The sequence below is a fragment of the Lycium ferocissimum genome, chromosome 4, assembly GCF_029784015.1.
Source record: "Lycium ferocissimum isolate CSIRO_LF1 chromosome 4, AGI_CSIRO_Lferr_CH_V1, whole genome shotgun sequence".
NCBI lineage: Eukaryota > Viridiplantae > Streptophyta > Magnoliopsida > Solanales > Solanaceae > Lycium > Lycium ferocissimum.
This window is the reverse complement of record NC_081345.1, coordinates 10,795,103-10,813,500: the sequence shown is the minus strand read 5'-3', so window position 1 is coordinate 10,813,500 and position 18,398 is coordinate 10,795,103. Positions and strand designations below refer to the sequence as shown.

Below are 18,398 nucleotides of genomic sequence, written 5' to 3'. Positions count from 1 at the left end.
TCCAATTTTGTTCTGATCCACCACCAGCCTTCAATGCGAGGTGAAGTGAGTTAAATTTCTAACTTTGACCAAATACCTGGCTATTCTACAAAAGATGAGAAGGGTGAAATTCAACCTTCCATTTATTAAAGCACACATGACATTAATCGGTAAGTCCATTGAACAATACTGGACCAATATGTACCGGAGGGAATCTCATCCCATATCTATAGATCCCATTGTAAAGATGATTTATGAGGAAAAAAGGAAAATCATTGATTAAAATTAGTTCAGAATACCGAGCTAATTATATGATGCATTCATGAGATTGCAAATATATTTGGGGGCTAATCTTGCGTGAAAAGTCAAATTTCAAATGAGTTTAAGTAATATACGTCATAAACATATTTTACACTATCGGGTCATTTTTACCTATTGTAGCAGGTAATATATTTGATTTTTAAGATTTCAAATCTCACATTTTAAGGAAGTTACCTATAAATATCTTTTATATGACTGATGGTGTAAAAAAAATGCTCTAACGGTTTATAAAATTTGAACTCTTTCAAAATTTATAATAATTGGAGGATGTGAGTTTGACACGTCTTAAGATGAAAAGTCAAATTTCACAATTATATTTCTGGAAGTGGCAATTGATTCATCAACATGCTTTCTTAAAAGATCCAAATATTTAAAATGCCATATATAGGCAATCCAACTTTGACCAGACATGTTCTGCTTTCTATCACATGGCATTCCAAACTAACCAACTGGCAAGATTTTAATTTGTGGTATCAACATTTCTTCATGTTGATATAGTATATACGTATTTTAAAGCAATCAACTGTTCAAGTTTTTAAAATTTTATAACTCCCAACCGTACAAAACTACTCACAGCAACTATGCTGTACTGATTTATATGTCCAATAATGTGAGAAGATGAGCATTTATAAGTTCATTCAGGAAAGCCATACACATCAACAACTTCTTTGCAAAAAGTAGTGTTATTATCCTTTGTGTTCTTCAATTCCTTTTCTTATTATCATGGAGGAAAAGTCCACAATTTTAGATTTCTGCAAGCTTTTATTGAAGCAAGTTTCATCAACTTTCATGGAGAGTCTCAAAGTCTTGGTTCTTTTGCTTTTCTTTTCCATGGAATCCTTCATTATCTTACAAAATGTTGAGCCTGTGTTTCACATTGTACCCTTTAGTGTTCTTCTTATATACTTCATTTCCTTGGCCTATATCTCAAAAACTAGTCCTGTCTATGTTGTGGATTTCACATGTTTCAAGCCACCAAATTACTTGAGAGCTCCTTTCTCAACCTACATTGAGCATGCAACAAAGTTTGATTTCTTTGATGATAAAAGTGTCTCTTTCATATCCAAGATTCTTCAACTTTCTGGTTTGGGAGACCAAACTTATTTCCCACCAGGTCTTTTTTATATCCCTCCAAGATCTGGACAAAAAGATGCTATCAATGAAGTACACATGGTCCTTTTCGCTGTCTTTGAAGATCTCTTGTCCAAAACAAATATTTCTCCAGAGGATATAGATATACTTATTGTTAACTGCAGTGGCTTTTGCCCTAGTCCTTCTCTTTCTTCCATTATCGTCAACAAGTACGCGTTGAAAGAAGGGGTGAAAAGCTATACGATAAGTGGAATGGGTTGTAGTGCGAACTCTCTAGCCATTGATATGGCTAGAAACATAATGAAGACACACAAAAACTTCAACGCGGTCATTCTTAGCACCGAGATCTTATCCACGGGGTGGTACCCCGGGAGAGAACGTGCTTTCATGATCTTGAACTGCATTTTTCGCATGGGGGGCGCTGCGGTCTTGCTTAGTAACAAGAGAGAGGCGAAAAGGGATGCTAAATATAAGTTGCTTTGGACACTTAGGACGCAAGGAGCCTTTGATGACAAGCGTTATTACTCTGCTTATCGTGACGAGGACTCGAGTGGAATCACTGGAGTTAGATTGAACGGGGACGTCTTGCAGGTGGCTGGAGATACTCTGCGGTCCCACATCCCTGTTCTCGGGGCGAGATTCCTCCCCCTCATAGAGAAACTAAGGTTTGTTGCATCCGTATTAAGGCACAAAACTCCTAAATGTTCAACGGAAATTTATATTCCTAACTTCAGAACAGCATTTCAACATTTCTGCTTTCCCGCGACGGGGAAATCGGTTGTGAGAGAGACTGCAACGAGGTTGAAGCTTGGAGATAGAGACATGGAGCCAGCATTGATGACATTGCATAGGTTTGGGAATCAATCTTCATCTTCCTTGTGGTATGAATTAGCTTACTTAGAAGCCAAGGAAAGGGTGAAAAAAGGTGACAAAGTGTGGCAATTGGGAATGGGAACTGGGCCTAAGTGCAATAGTGTGGTGATGGAATGTATAAGGCCCATTTTTGATGAGGCTCTTATTGGACCATGGGCCGATACCATAGATAGTTATCCAGTCATAATTCCATGATCTCAAATACTGTAACATTAAAGATGTGATAAAAGCTTGTTGTAAGTTATTACTATATAACTATATATACATTTGTCTAATTATAAAGTTTATTTTATTATTTTTCTTTTTCGTCAATTGGATTGAAAAGGGATATCGTGTTTTCTAGCTAGAGGATGAGCGGTCTGGGGATCCTGACCAACGATCTTTAGATTTATTATTTGAGAATAGTATTGTTCATTTATATTTTATGGGAGCAGAAAGGGAGAGGAAGACTACTGCGTCTCTTATGTTTGGCGGAGAAAATCAAAAGACCTCCTCTTTCACATGTAGGAGAAACAGTATAATTACCATATTTCATATCTTGTCAATTTGTGGGACTTTAATAAGAGATTAAAGATAGTTTCGTTTTACTCTAAATCTTCTTTTTCCATCAAAGGAAACAAGAATACAAAAAGTAGTTCATCTTTGGTTTAAATACTTGTAGCATCTCATTTAAAATGTTCATTTTCACCCCCTAACTTTGCTTTAAAAATCAAACTCCCCCCTCAACTTTGAACAATAGTCATTCTCCCCCCTTTATCCTAATTGGCTTTTTAAAATTTCTATTTTACCCTTACGTTATTAACTTGTCTTTTTTTCTTGGCTTAATGCATATGCAGCTTCCTAAACTTATCCCTTTTTTTCATTTTGGCACCTTAACTAAGTGTTGTTCCTACTAAACCCCTGAACTTAGCCTCAAGTGTATCTATCAAACACAATCCAACTTACATAATAACATATATGGTGAGTTTCATTTTCTTTAGCCTAGCGCGTGAATGTCAATCGCATCCTCCGTGAAAAATTCAACCAATTAAAACACCACACCCATTTTAATTATATACATCAGATAGGAAGAAGTGTACTACTGTGTTATACAAGTGAAGAAGCACCACTTAAACCAATCAAATAACAAAACTGGAAAATAAGAAATCAAAATTGGAAACTAAAACTGAAAACTGAAAAATAAGAAACCAAAAATATTAAGCAACATCAGATCCTATTATGTTATTCCAGAATCACAAAAAGCTTCAAACTCAATCTCAAAAGGCTGGTCTTCAATTCCTGGTTGGCCGAATTGCTTGGTTCTTGAAAAAAGGTCGTTATACACATATTTTAATGATGTGTATAATTAAAATGCGTGGGGGGTTTTAATTGGTTGAATATTCCACGTATGATGCGATTGATGCGATTGACGTTCACGCTAAAGAAAATGAAACTCACCATATATGTTATGTAAGTTGGATTGTGCTTGATTGACACACTTGAGGCCAAGTTCAGGGGTTCAATGGGAATAACGCTTAGTTGAGGTGCCAAAATGAAAAAAAGAGGCAAGTTTAGGAGGTTGCATATGCATTAAGCCTTTTTTTCTTTTACCTCTTTAAAATCATGATTTTTTTATCTCTTTAATCTATGTAACAAATTTCCTATATAAAAAAAAAAAAAAAAAAAAAAAAATATATATATATATATATATATATATTTTCGAGATAGAAAAAGAAAAGTGAGAAATACTAGTGAAGTATATAACTTACTACTGTACTATAATGAAATAAATGAGAAGAATAAGAATTTTATTAATAATACTCAAAACTATGATATCTATTTATGCAAGTAAAAATAACATGTAATAATAATTTTATAAATATATTTCAATGAAGGTAATATAAAATATAAAATATAAAATAAAAATAGAGGTATATTCTATAACAAATTCCTAAAAAATTAGCTATTTATATTGTAAATGAATTTTATATTTTTTTAAAAAATATTCCATTAGTGACAATCAAAACTCATTTATATATTGACAATAGAGAATAAAAAAGAGAAGTATATATATATATATATATATATATATATATATATATATATATATATATATATATATATATATATATATATATATATATAGAGAGAGAGAGAGAGAGAGAGAGAGAGAGAGAGACGCCCACACGCACACACACATACAAATATATGTAAAAAATAAACAGTAATATGTATTTGTATGTGTGTGTGTGCACGTGTGTATATATATATACTTAATGCATCTAATATTAAAATATCAATCATAAAAGTAATATTTGATTTTGTGATAAATTCATAAATGGATTATTCTACTTAAAATATGAATTTAGATAAAAATGTATAAATAGGTTAAAAAATAAATTTTCTATAATATAAAAAGGTATTACATAGATGGAGGATTGAAAATGCCAAGGGTAAAATAGACATTGTCTAGGATTGGGGGGAGGGGGGGGGGGGGAATGTCTATTATTCATAATTGAGGGAGATTTTGATTTTTAAAGCAAAGTTGGAGGGTGAAAATCAAATAGGACACTTTTTCCTCTATATACTTGTCTTTGCAAATGAAAAGTTTATTCCTTGATTAGAAATGGGCTGGTTGAATAATTTCAAATAATTAATGTCTCCGGATAAGTATATCCAAGCTTAATAGTGAGTAATCTGGATTCTGGATAATTAACTTCAGCTTTGGAGCATATTTTGAATAATTATGGCTTCTTCGATGCTTCACATTATTACTCTGGGAACTAGATATACATAGATTACTAAAACTCAATGAGCTTCAAAATTGGACCATAAATTGTACAACTAGGGCAGAATTTGTGAATAATCGAACATGTGCAAGCTTTTGTGTATTCGGTAAAATTGTGAATAATTTATTAATATTGGTAGAATGAAGATAATACAAAATAGGGTTGTACATAGTTCAGATATATCCGAGAATCCGAACCGATCCACGCTATTTGGATGGTCGGATTTCGGATATGGGTTATTTTTCTTAAAATTTCGAATCAGGCTTGGTACAATTTTAAACCAATGCGACCCGAAATTCAAAATGTATATATATATATATATATAAAGGTTACACTTTCATTTTAGGTTATTAGGCATTTGTTTGGGATTTCAGTTTACTTTGTTGATGATTGCAGTTTATTTTGTTCACGATTTGTTTAATGAATTTTGTTATATATTGGTTGATGAAGATTATGAACTAGGTGTTGGGATGTTGGCGTGCTGCAGCAGTTCTATAAGCATCTTAATAAGGCTACAATCCGATCCGAAAATTGAAAATGTTAACCCGAACCAAACATCAAAAATTCGATCCGATTCAAGTTTAATTTGGATTGGATTCGGATTGCATTTTACAAAATTTGATTTCTAAAATTATAATCCAAAATGTGTTAAATCCGATCTGATTCGGCCGGTGAACAGGCCTAATACAAAGTCTTATAAAAAACTTGTGAATAATTGAACAACACATACAAGTTTTGTCAATCCAGTAGAACTTTTGCACAATATGTACCAAAGTATGCCGCTTGTAAACATGGCAGGTTTTGTCGATTCGACAAGATTTGTGTACCAAAATTATGCCCGAGACTACTTTGCACAAAAATTATAAAACAAATGCAAAATTTAAACAGCAGCTCCGAATCATCCTATTTCTGCAAATAGCCCAGCTTTCAGTAACGTTCAATCTGGAAAAATAGGAACTGCATGACAACCTAATCTTGTGATTGGCATAAAACAACCCATTTTACGTTTTTGGCCCGGGATAGCCATCAATCACTTTTCATTTTAAAATTGGTAAGATATTGTCCTTTAAATGGCTTAAGAATATTTACTTTCTCTGTCTTCTAACCATTTTCCGCAATTACTCTCTGTCAAGATAGACCCATGACGAGGACAATTAGCCAGCCATCTCCTTTTTTTTCACAACTTGAACAGGAAATCTAGAGATCCAACTTGAATATGCACGTTTCTTGTTCTCCAAACTCATACTACTTATTTTTCTCTCTTTTTTTTTTTTTCCGTCTCTTTCAGTTTCTCTAATCAAACTGATATTCGATCAAAAATATATTCCATCTCTTTTGCACTAATCAATATACAAAGCTTTCAGAAAATATGAGATAGATTATTAGTATGTATAGCTGGAATAATATGTATAGATTTTATTAGAATACATAGTTGTCTATTGCATGTGTATACATATTATTAGGTACATATTAATGGTCTATTGTAGTGGATATATATATACACACATATTAATGTATATCAATATGTATAGCACCCATTTATTTGAGATATGTTATGCTAGTGTACATACAATGTATATCATTGTGTATATCATATATTTTGAGTTGAAATTGGTATGCATTATCATATTTAAGCAATGGAACTGTATCCAAAAAAAAAAAAAAAGTTTGATAGAATATCGGGTTTTAATTAGAAAATCTAATGAGATGGACTGTAAGAGATGAAAAAATGGAGAAGAGAGATGAAATGAAAGAGGAAAAAGTGAAGAGATTTAAGGAGTTAACTGGTTGTGTGTACATGTCAATACCCCATCGATCTATAGATGCTCGGGTCAGACCGGGCTCATTTAAGCCGGGCCATGCCAAACATTTGACAGCTCTAAGCCTTGTAGTAGGTTTTCAATCCATAAATATCAAAAGGAACTTCATACCCCATTCCGCCAGTACTTGTCTAGCAGATTAGCTGTGTTATTATGGCATAGAACCTACATCCAGTACTGACTGCTAGGCTCTTGTACTACAGCCACAATTGATTGCTACGTTTAAGTATCCGCACATGATAAATCTGATGATTCTGTGAGCAGTGTGATTCATTTCAATGGTCACTTAATTATATCTAGTTTTGAACCTCTTCTATTTTCTTCTTTTTCCAAGTCAATGAAACATCTTTTCTTTGTATTAACTTTTAACAGGTCCAGTTAACAATATTTGTATTTTTGTTATATGAGTGTATTATGAGCCCGTTTGGATTGGCTTATAAGTTGGCTTATAAGTGTTTTTCACTTTTTTGAGTGTTTGGTGACAAATTTAAAGTCATTTTGTGCTTAAAATAAGCTCAAAAAAATAATTGGACCCATTTAATTTAGTTTATCTAAAAAGCGACATAAGTTTAAAATAAAACGGCTTATAAGCCAAAAAAAATAAGTTGGACTACCCCAACTTATTTTTTTCAGCTTATAAGCTGCAAACAGCTTTAAGCTATAAGCCAATCCAAACGGGCTCTATAACTACAATTATAAAACCCTACTAGATCTGAAACATATCTAACAATCCTGATGGATTACAAACTGACTCCACCCTACTAGATCTGAAACATACCTAACAATCCTGATGGGTTACAAACTTACTCCCAACGTTAGGTTTTCACACAAAATTTAAGAAACTAATGAATACTTCTAACATATAAGTAGGGGTGTTCATGGTTCGGTTTGGATAGGTTTTCCTCAAAAAAATATTTAAAAAAAATCAAATCAATTGAATCGATTTTTCAAATTGACTATAATGCAACATACATAACCAAAATAGTTGCTATACTACTTATTAAGAAAAGAAGGAAATATATATGTAATCAAGTTATATATACATTTACGCACTACAAGCGGGCCAGGATGAGGAGATAAAAGGCGATTCTGGGAGGATTTGGACAAGGTTGTGCGGGGTATTCCGCACTCAGAGAAGCTTTTTCTTGGTGGTGATTTCAGTGGCCACATCGGGACGTTGGCTAGGGTTATGATGATGTGCATGGAGGCTTTGGGTTTGGTGATAGGAATGAGGGAGGTACGTCGCTATTGGATTTCGCAGGAGCTTTTAATTTGGTGATAGCAAACTCTAGTTTCCAGAAGAGGGAAGAGCACTTGGTTACTTTTCGGAGTACAAGCGCCAAGATCCAAATTGATTAACTACTCTCCTGAAAGTGCGATAGACGTTTATGCACGGATTGCAAGGTTATCCCGAGCGAGAACCTCGCGACCCAACATAGGCTCTTGGTTATGGATCTAGAGATAAAAAGGAAGAGGAGAAAGAGGGTTGTATCTGGTCAGCCGAAGATTAGGTGGGACTCTTTGAACAAGGACAATGCCCAGGAGTTGGGGGAGGGCGTTGGGAGCCTGGAAGGATAGCGGGGATACGGGTAGTATGTGGACTACGACGGCTGCTAACATCAGGGAAGCCGCAAGAGAGGTGCTAGGGGTCTCGAAGGGTTACTCTAGCAGACACAAAGGGGACTGGTGGTGGAACAAAGAGGTCCAAGGTAAAGTGGAAGCTAAGAAAGCAATGTATTTAAAGTTAGTAGAGAGCACAGACGAGGAGGACTAACATGGAGCAGTATAAGAAGGCGAGGAAGGACGCGAAGTTAGCGGTTATGGCGGCTAAGACTGTTGCACTGGGGGGAAAAAGGCGGGGACAAGAAGTTGTATAGGCTAGCCAAAGTGAGGGAGAGGAAGGCTCGGGACCTGGATCAAGTGAAATGTATCAAAGATGAGGGAGGCGAAATTTTGGTGAAAGATGCCCATATTAGACAAAGATGGCAGACTTACTTTCATAAACTCTTGAACTAAGAGGGCGACCGGAACATCGTATTAGGCGAATTGGAGCTCTCAGAGAGCCGCCGCGATTTTAGGTACTGCAAGCGGGTCAAGATTGAAGAGGTCGAGAGGGTTATGCAAAAGATGAACAGGGGGAGAGTGACCGGACCAGATGAAATCCCGGTAGAATTTTGGAAAAATGCGGGCAGGGGAGGCTTGGAGTGGCTTACGCGGTTGTTAAATGTTATTTTTAGGACGGCGAAGATGCCTAAAGAGTGGAGATAGAGCACCATGATCCTGTTGTACAAGAATAAGAGGGATATCTAGAACTGCAACAACTTAGGGGTATCAAGTTGTTGAGCCATACGATGAAAGTTTGGGAGAGAGTGGTGGAAGCGAGGATGAGGAAGATAGTGTCTATTTTGGAGAACCAGTTCGAATTCATGCCGGGGCGTTCAACTACAGAAGCCATTCACCTTGTAAGGAGGTTGGTGGAGCAGTATAAGGATAAGAAGACTGACTTGCACATGCTGTTTATTGACCTAGAGAAGGCTTACGACATAGTCCCAAGGGAGGTGCTGTGGAGATGTCTGGAAGCTAGAGATGTTCCGGTAGCTTACATTAGAGCGATTAAGGACATAGATGATGGAGCCAAGACCCGGCGGGACGGTTGAAGGTGACTCAGAACACTTCCTAATCACAATGGGCCTGCATCAAGGGTCCGCTCTTAGCCCTTTTTGTTTGCTTTGGCAATGGACGCACTGACAAGCCACATTCAAGGAGAGGTGCCGTGGTGCATGTTGTTTGCAGATGACATTGTGCTTATTGACGAGTCGCAGAGCGGTGTTAATGCGAGACTAGAGGTTTGGAAACAGACCCTGGAGTCAAAAGGTTTCAAGTTGAGCAGGACTAAGACAGTGTACGTTCAGTGATGCGATTTAGGTAGAGGGCGAGGACGTGCAGCTAGATACTCAGGTCATCCCGAAGAAAGAAAGTTTCAAGTACCTGGGGTCGATCACCCAAGGGAATGGCGAGATTGATGACGATGTCACACATCGTATAGGAGCGGGGTGGATGAAATGGAAGCTCGCATCGGGGGTGTTGTGCGATAAAAAGGTGCCGCCTATACTAAAGGGAAGGTTCTACAAAGTGGTGGTTAGACCGACCAGAAAATGAAGGTAGCAGAGATGCAGATGCTGAGATGGATGTACGGGCATACCAGGAGAGATAGGATTCGAAATGAAGTGATTCGGGACAAGGTGAGTGTGGCAGGTTGAGATGGTCTGGCCATGTGCAGCGGAGATGCATTGATGCGCCAGTGAGGAGGTGTGAGAGGCTGGCAGTGATGGGCTTGAAGAGAGGGAGGGGTAAGCCAAAGAAAGCTTGGGGAGAGGTGATTCTGCAGGATATGACGCTACTTCAAAGATACCGAGGACATGACCTGTGATAGGAGGGGGTTGAGGTCGAGTATCAAGGAAGAGGGCCAGTAGGGGGCTGCGAGGATTTCTTTTTCGATTAGGAGTATTATTATCTTTGTTCACTCGCTTATTTTTTCTAGATATCTCATATAGCTTGCTTGTTTCTTTCTTTCTTTCTTTAATGTCATTTATCATACTGCCTATTATTATTGTTGTCTTGGCACCTTATCTTGGTAAGGGTCTATCGGAAACAGCTTTTCTACCTCCCAAGATAGGAGTAAGGTCTGCGTACACTCTACCCTCCTCAGACCCTATCATGTGGGAATATACTGGGTATGTTGTTGTTATTTTCTCAAGTTATATGTACGTAACTTCCTCGAGAAAATCATATATATTATCCAAAATTTATCTATTTCCAAGGAACTTAATAAAACTTCTTACAATGAATTTTTTTCTTGCACAGAAATTAAAGACTTGTGATTTGGTAAGATATTTTGACGAATCAAAAAATGATGAATAATTAAAGGACTCAAACATAAGTTATTTTGGGCATGAAATAGATTCTTCGAATTATCAAAATAAAGACTACAGATCAAACTAGAAAGTAAAGGCAAAGAATTGAATTACTATAAACACCTAGATTACGAACCAAGTGTGCAAAAGATTAATATATACCATAATATTTTAAGTATTTTACATAAAAATATACATATATATGTACGTATATATATACATATGTATGTACGTATATATATACATATGTATGTACGTATATATATACATATGTATGTACGTATATATATATATATATATATGTATGTATATATATATATATATATATATGTGTGTGTGTGTGTGTGTGCGTGCGTGTGTGTGTGTGTGTTCAATTATATATTTTAAATAGGTATTGATAAAGTCGATTTGGTTCGGTTTTTCCGATTATTTTTCGCTTAAAACAAAAACCAAACCATATTTTGTCTATTTTTAAAATTGAAAACCAAAACTAAATCAAACCAAAAAGTGTTTGTTTTTTTCTTCGGCTTGGTTTGATTTTCCATTTGGTTCGATTTTTTGGTATTCCGTATACACCCCTACATATAAGTCAAATATATACAAAGTAAAATATACCTTCTAATTAAGTAACGGTCCTTCGAAATCAAGAAAGTCAAATCATAGAGGGTAAAATGAGGATACTAAGCAGGCGTTTGAACATGCGATTTGAAACCATGAGCTGAAATCAGCGTTTGGACATTTATTCCATCTCATGATTTTAAATCATGATTTCAAACCCTAAATCATCCAAAAGGCATGATTTGAAGTTTCAAACCATGATTTCAAAAATTTTAAATATAAACTTGACCCATAAATTTATATTTTGTAAAAAAAATTATAAGTTAATAGATATTTTTAACAACTACTTCCACCAACCGTTTACAAATCTTTATTTATATCTACCATGTGCGAGAATTATTTTAAAGAGTAATTACATTACTATTCATGTTAAATTTTTCTTTTTATTGAACTAACATTTAATCAATTAATGTTGTATCTGACTTTGCTCATTTAGTAAGATTGTATAAGAATTGAGAATATTTTAATGGAAGCCTAAACACAGTGCAACTTGTTCGTACTGTCGTATAAATAAATAACTTCAGTTCCCGGGCTTGTGCACTGTGATGTTACTAGTCAAACCAAAAAATTCTTCACAAATTTTAGCTTTCACGCTGGCCCCAAAAATAAAACATTTCTTCATATATCACACAGGTCAAGAACTGCTGCATCCATCAACAGTCTGCCTCCAACGGTAAACATGCTTCAAAGGTTTTAGATTTTGGTATTCTAAAATCATCAACCTAGGTCAGACAGGTCAAAGCAAACAAAAAAGGTCGCCGACATGGGTTTAAGTTTCCAGGGCCATGAGCACTAACATTAGGCTTTCCTAAAACCTAGTTTTCCCGAGTCTAACCCAGAAAAAACATCCTTCCTAGAATTCAAACCCCAACCCTAAAATTCAAACAGTTGAAAACACAATAGTAGATTAAGGAACTACTCATTCAATTTAATTCAAGAGCAATCTGCAAAACTTTGATCATATAGCAAAGCAATCTTTTTTCCACTAAAGAAAGAAATTAAACTACAGCCCACTAACAGGAAAATTTAAACATAACCAGTACAGAATCCCTAACAAACATCTTAGACATATATCTCCTGCAGCGCATAAACGAAAGCATGTAATGAACAAACTGACAAGTAGATGATTTAACGCTTTTTCGAGACACCAACAGTCTTTCCCCTGCGGCCAGTGGTCTTTGTGTGCTGACCACGCACTCGAAGGCCCCAGTAGTGACGTAGACCACGATGATTCCTGCAACCACCAGAGGTAAAATTAATAAAGTAATAAGGGAGGCAAGCACAAACAAACAAGGTTAAAAAAATTTATACTTGACTACTACTTGTTGACCGTATGTTTCCCTTAGTTTCAAAATGCAGGCAGTATTCTCTTTATTTTGTTTATCAAAGTTGAATGAATTATTTTAACAGCATTGAGTGGCAAACTACCTGATCTTTTTCAGGCGCTCAAGATCATCCCTAAGCTTCATGTCAAGAGCATTAGAAGTGACTTGTGAAAACTTTCCATCCTTGTAATCCTTCTGCCTGTTCAAAAACCAATCAGGGATTTTGAATTGACGAGGATTAGCAACAACCACCATGACACTGTCGAGCTCTGCAGCAGTGAGTTCACCAGCCCTACAGAACAGATTAGCAAAAAGATCTCCGGTAAGATTTCAAGAGATAAAATACAGAGCAGGAACCATCTACAGAGCTGTTAACTCATGTTACCCTTATATGACAGAAAAAGGCATGTTCTGCCCAACAAAGTACAGATGAAATCCTACACAGAAATCTCAAAGACAATGAACAGAAAACTTTCAACCTGAAGACATAAAGCGGGAAGAAAATTTTCAAGCCTCAGCTTCACTTTATTGGATAGGAAATACTCCCTCCGTTTCGTTTCAATTTAAGTGTTTTAGTTTGACAATGCAAGACGTTAAAGAAAATAAGAGAGTCTTGAATCTTGTCATCTTGATTCTTGAACTAAATATGTGTGTAATGTAACAAAATGCCCCTAGAATCTTGTGGCCTTGTAGAAAATCGGATTTAAAGAATTACCAAATATAGAAAGAGGCTTTCTTTCTTAAACAAACTAAAAAGAAAAAGTAAGACACTTGAATTGTAAGTGTGAGAGTAATAAATAAGACTACAAGGAGGAAAATTTCAAGAAACAGCTTGATACTGTTCTTTTTTTTTTTGGGAAAATGTGATCAAAGAAATGTTGGGTTCAGTTACTGTTTTTTAAGCCGAACAGAAGTTGTCCTAATATGTACTACATATAAAAACACACTAAAGTTAGGGCCTGTTCAAAATCACCGCCAAAAAAGGAGAAGGTCAAAAAAAAAATTGCAGAAAAACGGAGCCATCCTTTTTGCAAACAACTCTCTCCAACCTTTAGATAATCACCCTGATCCCGAAGAAAAACAAAGTGGCATCAGGTTATAAGACAAATCAAAAACTCTAGGCCCAATCATCTTTATATATGCATCGTGACCAAAATTTCGCCTTGTTACTGAATTTGAATAGCAAGTTAACAGTTGGTTGAATATGTCTTCAATGTAGTGCAAGAAACCTTTTGCATCTAATTTATTTTTTCCCAAAGTCTATTGGTTAATAGAGAATTAAGACCCAAACAATACACACAACCCAAGCACACTACGGGGCATGACAAAAATAACTAAAAATAAAACACCAATAACTCTCTGCAAACAATAGCATAACCACACCTACAAACAACAGTAAAGTATCACTCCCTCCGGTCCAAAATAAATGGATTTTTAGAGTGTGTCACAATCCTTAAGAAAGTTAATTCATTACAATAATCAAAGTCATTTGACAATATAACCCTTTTGCAATTCATGCCTTGAAACATACTCCCTTTTTAATTCTAAAATAGTTGAAAAACACATTTGAACGAAGGTTAATTATGGAAAAATAACAAGTGTATATTTGGAATTTGAACAATTCATTTATTTTGGACCCCCAAAATTCATTTATTATGGACTGGAGGGAATATTTCTTTAGCAAACATAATATCCAATAGTGGAATGATTCTATACAATAAGTTAAAAGGGTAAATACAAAAACTAAGGGTGCAAATGGACATTTAAACAAATACTAGTTAAAATAGCTAACCTTTTGTTCATGTCAACATCGGCTTTCTTGCAGGCAATGTTAGCGAAACGACGACCAATACCTTTGATAGAGGTCAAAGCAAACATGATCTTTTGTTTCCCATCAACGTTGGTGTTTTGCACACGAAGAATGTGCTGAAATTCTTCATTTGCAACAAGCGACTGAAAAAAAATTCAACACCCACAAACAAAAAATGAATTCCAAAATCATTAATCAGTATAAACATGGCTAATATCGTAAAAGACTAGGTGTTTTTTTTTAGCAAACCATGGCTAAGTTTTAAATCTTGCTATGTGCGGCGGCGGCTTCTTTTGTGTATACAACGAGAAGTGAGCTCCAAAACCCTACTAGGCGAAGATTAGAGCTTTGAACCGTTTATATATAAACCAGAAAGGGGTAATATCGTAATTACAATTACCCCACTCACGTGGCAGTATTTAACCAAAATTATCCTTTATGTTTGAAGTAGGTTCGTTTTCACCCTTTAAATATACACAAGTCAGCATATAACGTCCCTCAAGTTTTCATTTCGTTTACGGAAGAACACAAATATAACCTAAAATTTGGATCAAGTAAGCTCAACTTTAGCAATTCAAAGGATGATATGTGCTCACATGCATATTTAAATGATAAAAATGAACTTACCTCCAAACATGAAAGATAATTTTAGCTGAAAACCTCTTTCATTCGTCAACGAAAATTGGAGAATATTTTTTATAAGTTAATTATGAGCCCGTTTGGATTGGCTTATAAGCTGGTCAAACCAGCTATAAGCCACTTTTACCTTTTTTAGGTGTTTGACAAAATAGAAAAATGCTTAAAATAAGTTAAAAAGTGCTTAAAATAAGCCAAAAATAAGAAGTTGGGGACCCCTAACTTTTTCCTTTTTGGCTTAAAAGTCATTTTAGTTTGACCAATAATTTTATTTTTTTATCCCTTATATTTTCTTCTAATTCCAATATCACCCTCACTACTAAAAAAAGTGCTTAACGACACTTGTGTACCAACCACATCAACAACTTATTTTCAGTTTCAGCATTTTTATCCAAACACGTAACTGCTTATTTATAAAATATCTTTCAGCACTTAAAAATACTTTAAGCACTTATTATGCTTAAAAGCCACTTTTTTTCAGCTAATCCAAACGGGTTCTATTTCTTTTTTTGCATTCAGTTGGGGTTAGAGATGGACAAGGAAAAAGCGAATAATAAGAACTAAATCATGCTTATTATGTAGAAGACTTTCACTAATACCATTAGATTATAAAATACTCCCTCCGGATAAAAAAAAAATCCAATTAGTCATTTGCACACCCCTTAAGAAAATACTAATTCCTAGACAAAATGGGTAATTTGACTAAACTACCCCTAATTAAATAGGCATTGGGATTTGATCATATATAACACTTAATAGGAGCAACTATGGAAAAATAAGGTTAATTCTTTCTTGATTTGTTAAGTGGACTCTTTTTTTTATCCAAGAAAAAAAGGACAAGTGGACTCTTTTTTTTATCCGGAGGGAGTAGCATTCTAATAGGGCTATTTGGCCATGAAAATTTTTCACTTTTTTTTTGGAATGTTTTCACTTTATTTGGAAATTAACACAAAAAAAAACTTGTTTACACTTCTTTTCACTTTCAATACATTTAAACAACCAAATATTCTTTGCAAAAACTATAACCAAACACAACTTCATTTTCAACTCCAACTCCAAAATACCAAATAAAGTAAAAAATATTTGATTTTCATGGCCAAATGCCTACTAAATATGATTTAAGGTTTTCTGTTTTCCTATTTTGAAGTGATTTTTCATAGATGTATTTGCTTTTAGCATTCGATTTTTTCTGGTTTAGGCTTCATTCTATTGGTTAATGTCACTAGCTAGGATTTATAGAGGTGTGTCCTTAAAGTTAATGGTTACTATGTTAAGCCGCAATGACATGGGGTGATGTACATTGGTTATTGACAAGTTGATTTTTAGTCAGCTTATCACTACCTTTTTTTTTTTTTTTAAGCAAAGTCCACTAGGCTTTTTGGGCCTAGGGCTAGTTTTATTAATTTTCTAGAAAACAAAAAAATACCCCAAAGGGAGAGTACAAGTAAGGGGGACTAGGCCTTACCCTACTAATCCTATGAGGCAAAGAACCTCTAAACTAACAGGAATGTAGAAAAAATGAACTCGAAATGATCAAATAAGCTATGATCACCACAGAGTTTATAACACACTCTATGATGATATTACACATGATAATGCTAAAATAATGAGAAAATAATACAAGAATAAAGACAGAATCCTTAATCTCTGAACTTGTAAAATCTTCTATATTCATTGAATTTTCCACCTTGTCTTGTTCTTCATGCCTTTCCAAAAAATCTTGAAACTTTATCATTTCTTCTTGGATCTTGTGGATTTTGTTGAAGTGGCGGAGAGCCGGCACCGTGTCTTCTTTGCTTGTCTCATTGGTATACGCCTTGGGACAAATTCTTCGATCATTTTCCATCCCATCCTGCCTTCCTTGCATGAGTTTTGTGTCTTTTTACACTTTCCACCGTCTAGAGACAAATCCCCATCCCTTGCAAAAGATTGTGGAAATTTTGTGCAATCGACTCCTCATCCATGTCAATCCTAGGACCTTCACTAGATGGTATTGCTACTTGTAAGTTAGTTTGAGGCTTTGCAAGCATACCTTGTTGTTGTTGTTGTGTAGTGTCCATAAGATTACCGCCTGCTGCTGCTACTGCTTTACTTGGTTGCTGCTTCTTGACACTGCTACTATCATCTTGTTTCAGTTCAGCTGGTGTGTTTATGCCCACCTCTTGACCTGCAATTATTATTGATGGATCTGTAATAGCCAAATGTCCCTCAACTTGATGCCGTCGACTTCATTAGCAACTTTGTTTTTGGTTCAGTCGGAAACGGCAAACGCAAGAACGCCGGAAACGACAAACTTTGTCAAGTTTCGTCCGGAACCGTGTAGACGGCAACCGTGGAAACAAAGAAACTTTGCTTGTGTAGGGGGCCTATCTCGAAAGTCATCTTCCACATCATGTCAACCCCGTCAAACATATTGTTAACCTCTTGAGAAGATGTAATGGAGTCCGCATAATGTGTAACATCGCCTTGTTTGACTCCATAAATTTCTCCTTCCTCTCCATCTTCTTCAACCCGTTCACTCCATAACGCTCGTCCCTATCGGTATTAGTAGCATTTGAAGGAACTTCTAAGCAAGCTTGGTTCAAAGTAACAAGCTTCTCCTCTACTCGACTATCTTTCATAGATGGCTTCATGCTCTTTATCGGAGTGAAAGCTTTAGCATTAACATTAAGTTGCTTCTCACCAGCCTTATCAGCTACATGAACTGAGTTTGTATCCAGTTGTACTGCAGTTGTACTTGCAACAACCAACTGCTTCTCCAATCCATTCTTAGCAACATCATTCACTACATGACCTGCAGGTGTTATAGCAACCCCATCTGCAATCTCGCCTTCTTCCACCTGTTCTTCAACCTCATGGCAAGGCTTATTCATAGTGACCTGCTGCACATTTGAGCTTGGAAAAGAAGCTTCAACCCACTGCTTAGTGTTACCAGGTGAGTGCTTCTGCCTTCCAGGAGTGAAAGCGGTGCCTTATGATTCAAAGTATCCCCAAAGACTAACCGAATCCGGGCTGCTCCCTTGCACCAGATGAAGCAACTGCTGTATTAGCAGTCTTTGCACCATGATTTTGACCATCACCATTACTCTTAGACAATTGTTTCCCATCATCAATATTCTGATGATCTTTTTCCACAATTGCATTCTCATTATTACCTTCATGATCATGAAGATTAACCACTGCCTCCTCATCAATAGAATACTCATTATCATCCCCTCCGTCACCTAATGCAGCAAATTTAT

General features: G+C 35.7%; 2 protein-coding genes across 2 annotated transcripts; one reads left to right on the top strand and one right to left on the bottom strand.

Annotated features, from left to right (window-relative positions):
• Positions 1-787: 787 nt before the first annotated feature.
• Positions 788-2,560, top strand: LOC132051548 (3-ketoacyl-CoA synthase 5-like). The gene has a single exon (XM_059442681.1). It carries the CDS (start codon positions 1,024-1,026, stop codon positions 2,458-2,460), a length of 1,437 nt encoding a protein of 478 aa, XP_059298664.1. The 5' UTR covers positions 788-1,023; the 3' UTR covers positions 2,461-2,560.
• A 9,734-nt stretch (positions 2,561-12,294) lies between these two features.
• LOC132051545 (small ribosomal subunit protein uS13z/uS13y/uS13x-like) lies at positions 12,295-14,928 on the bottom strand. The gene is made up of 4 exons (XM_059442680.1): positions 14,770-14,928; positions 14,503-14,663; positions 12,814-13,002; positions 12,295-12,619 (listed from the first exon to the last, which is right to left on the bottom strand). Exons 1-4 carry the CDS (start codon positions 14,770-14,772, stop codon positions 12,514-12,516), a joined length of 459 nt encoding a protein of 152 aa, XP_059298663.1. The 5' UTR covers positions 14,773-14,928; the 3' UTR covers positions 12,295-12,513.
• Between the last annotated feature and the right edge of the window lie 3,470 nt (positions 14,929-18,398).

Coding starts and splice junctions, on each gene's coding strand:
- LOC132051545 (XM_059442680.1), bottom strand. Junction 13,003..14,502: donor GATGTTGACATGAACAAAAG/GTTAGCTATTTT, acceptor TCTGTTCTGTAG/GGCTGGTGAACTCACTGCTG. Junction 12,620..12,813: donor GAGCGCCTGAAAAAGATCAG/GTAGTTTGCCAC, acceptor TGGTGGTTGCAG/GAATCATCGTGGTCTACGTC.
- LOC132051548 (XM_059442681.1), top strand. CDS start 1,024: ATGGAGGAAAAGTCCACAATTTTAGATTTCTGCAAGCTTTTATTGAAG.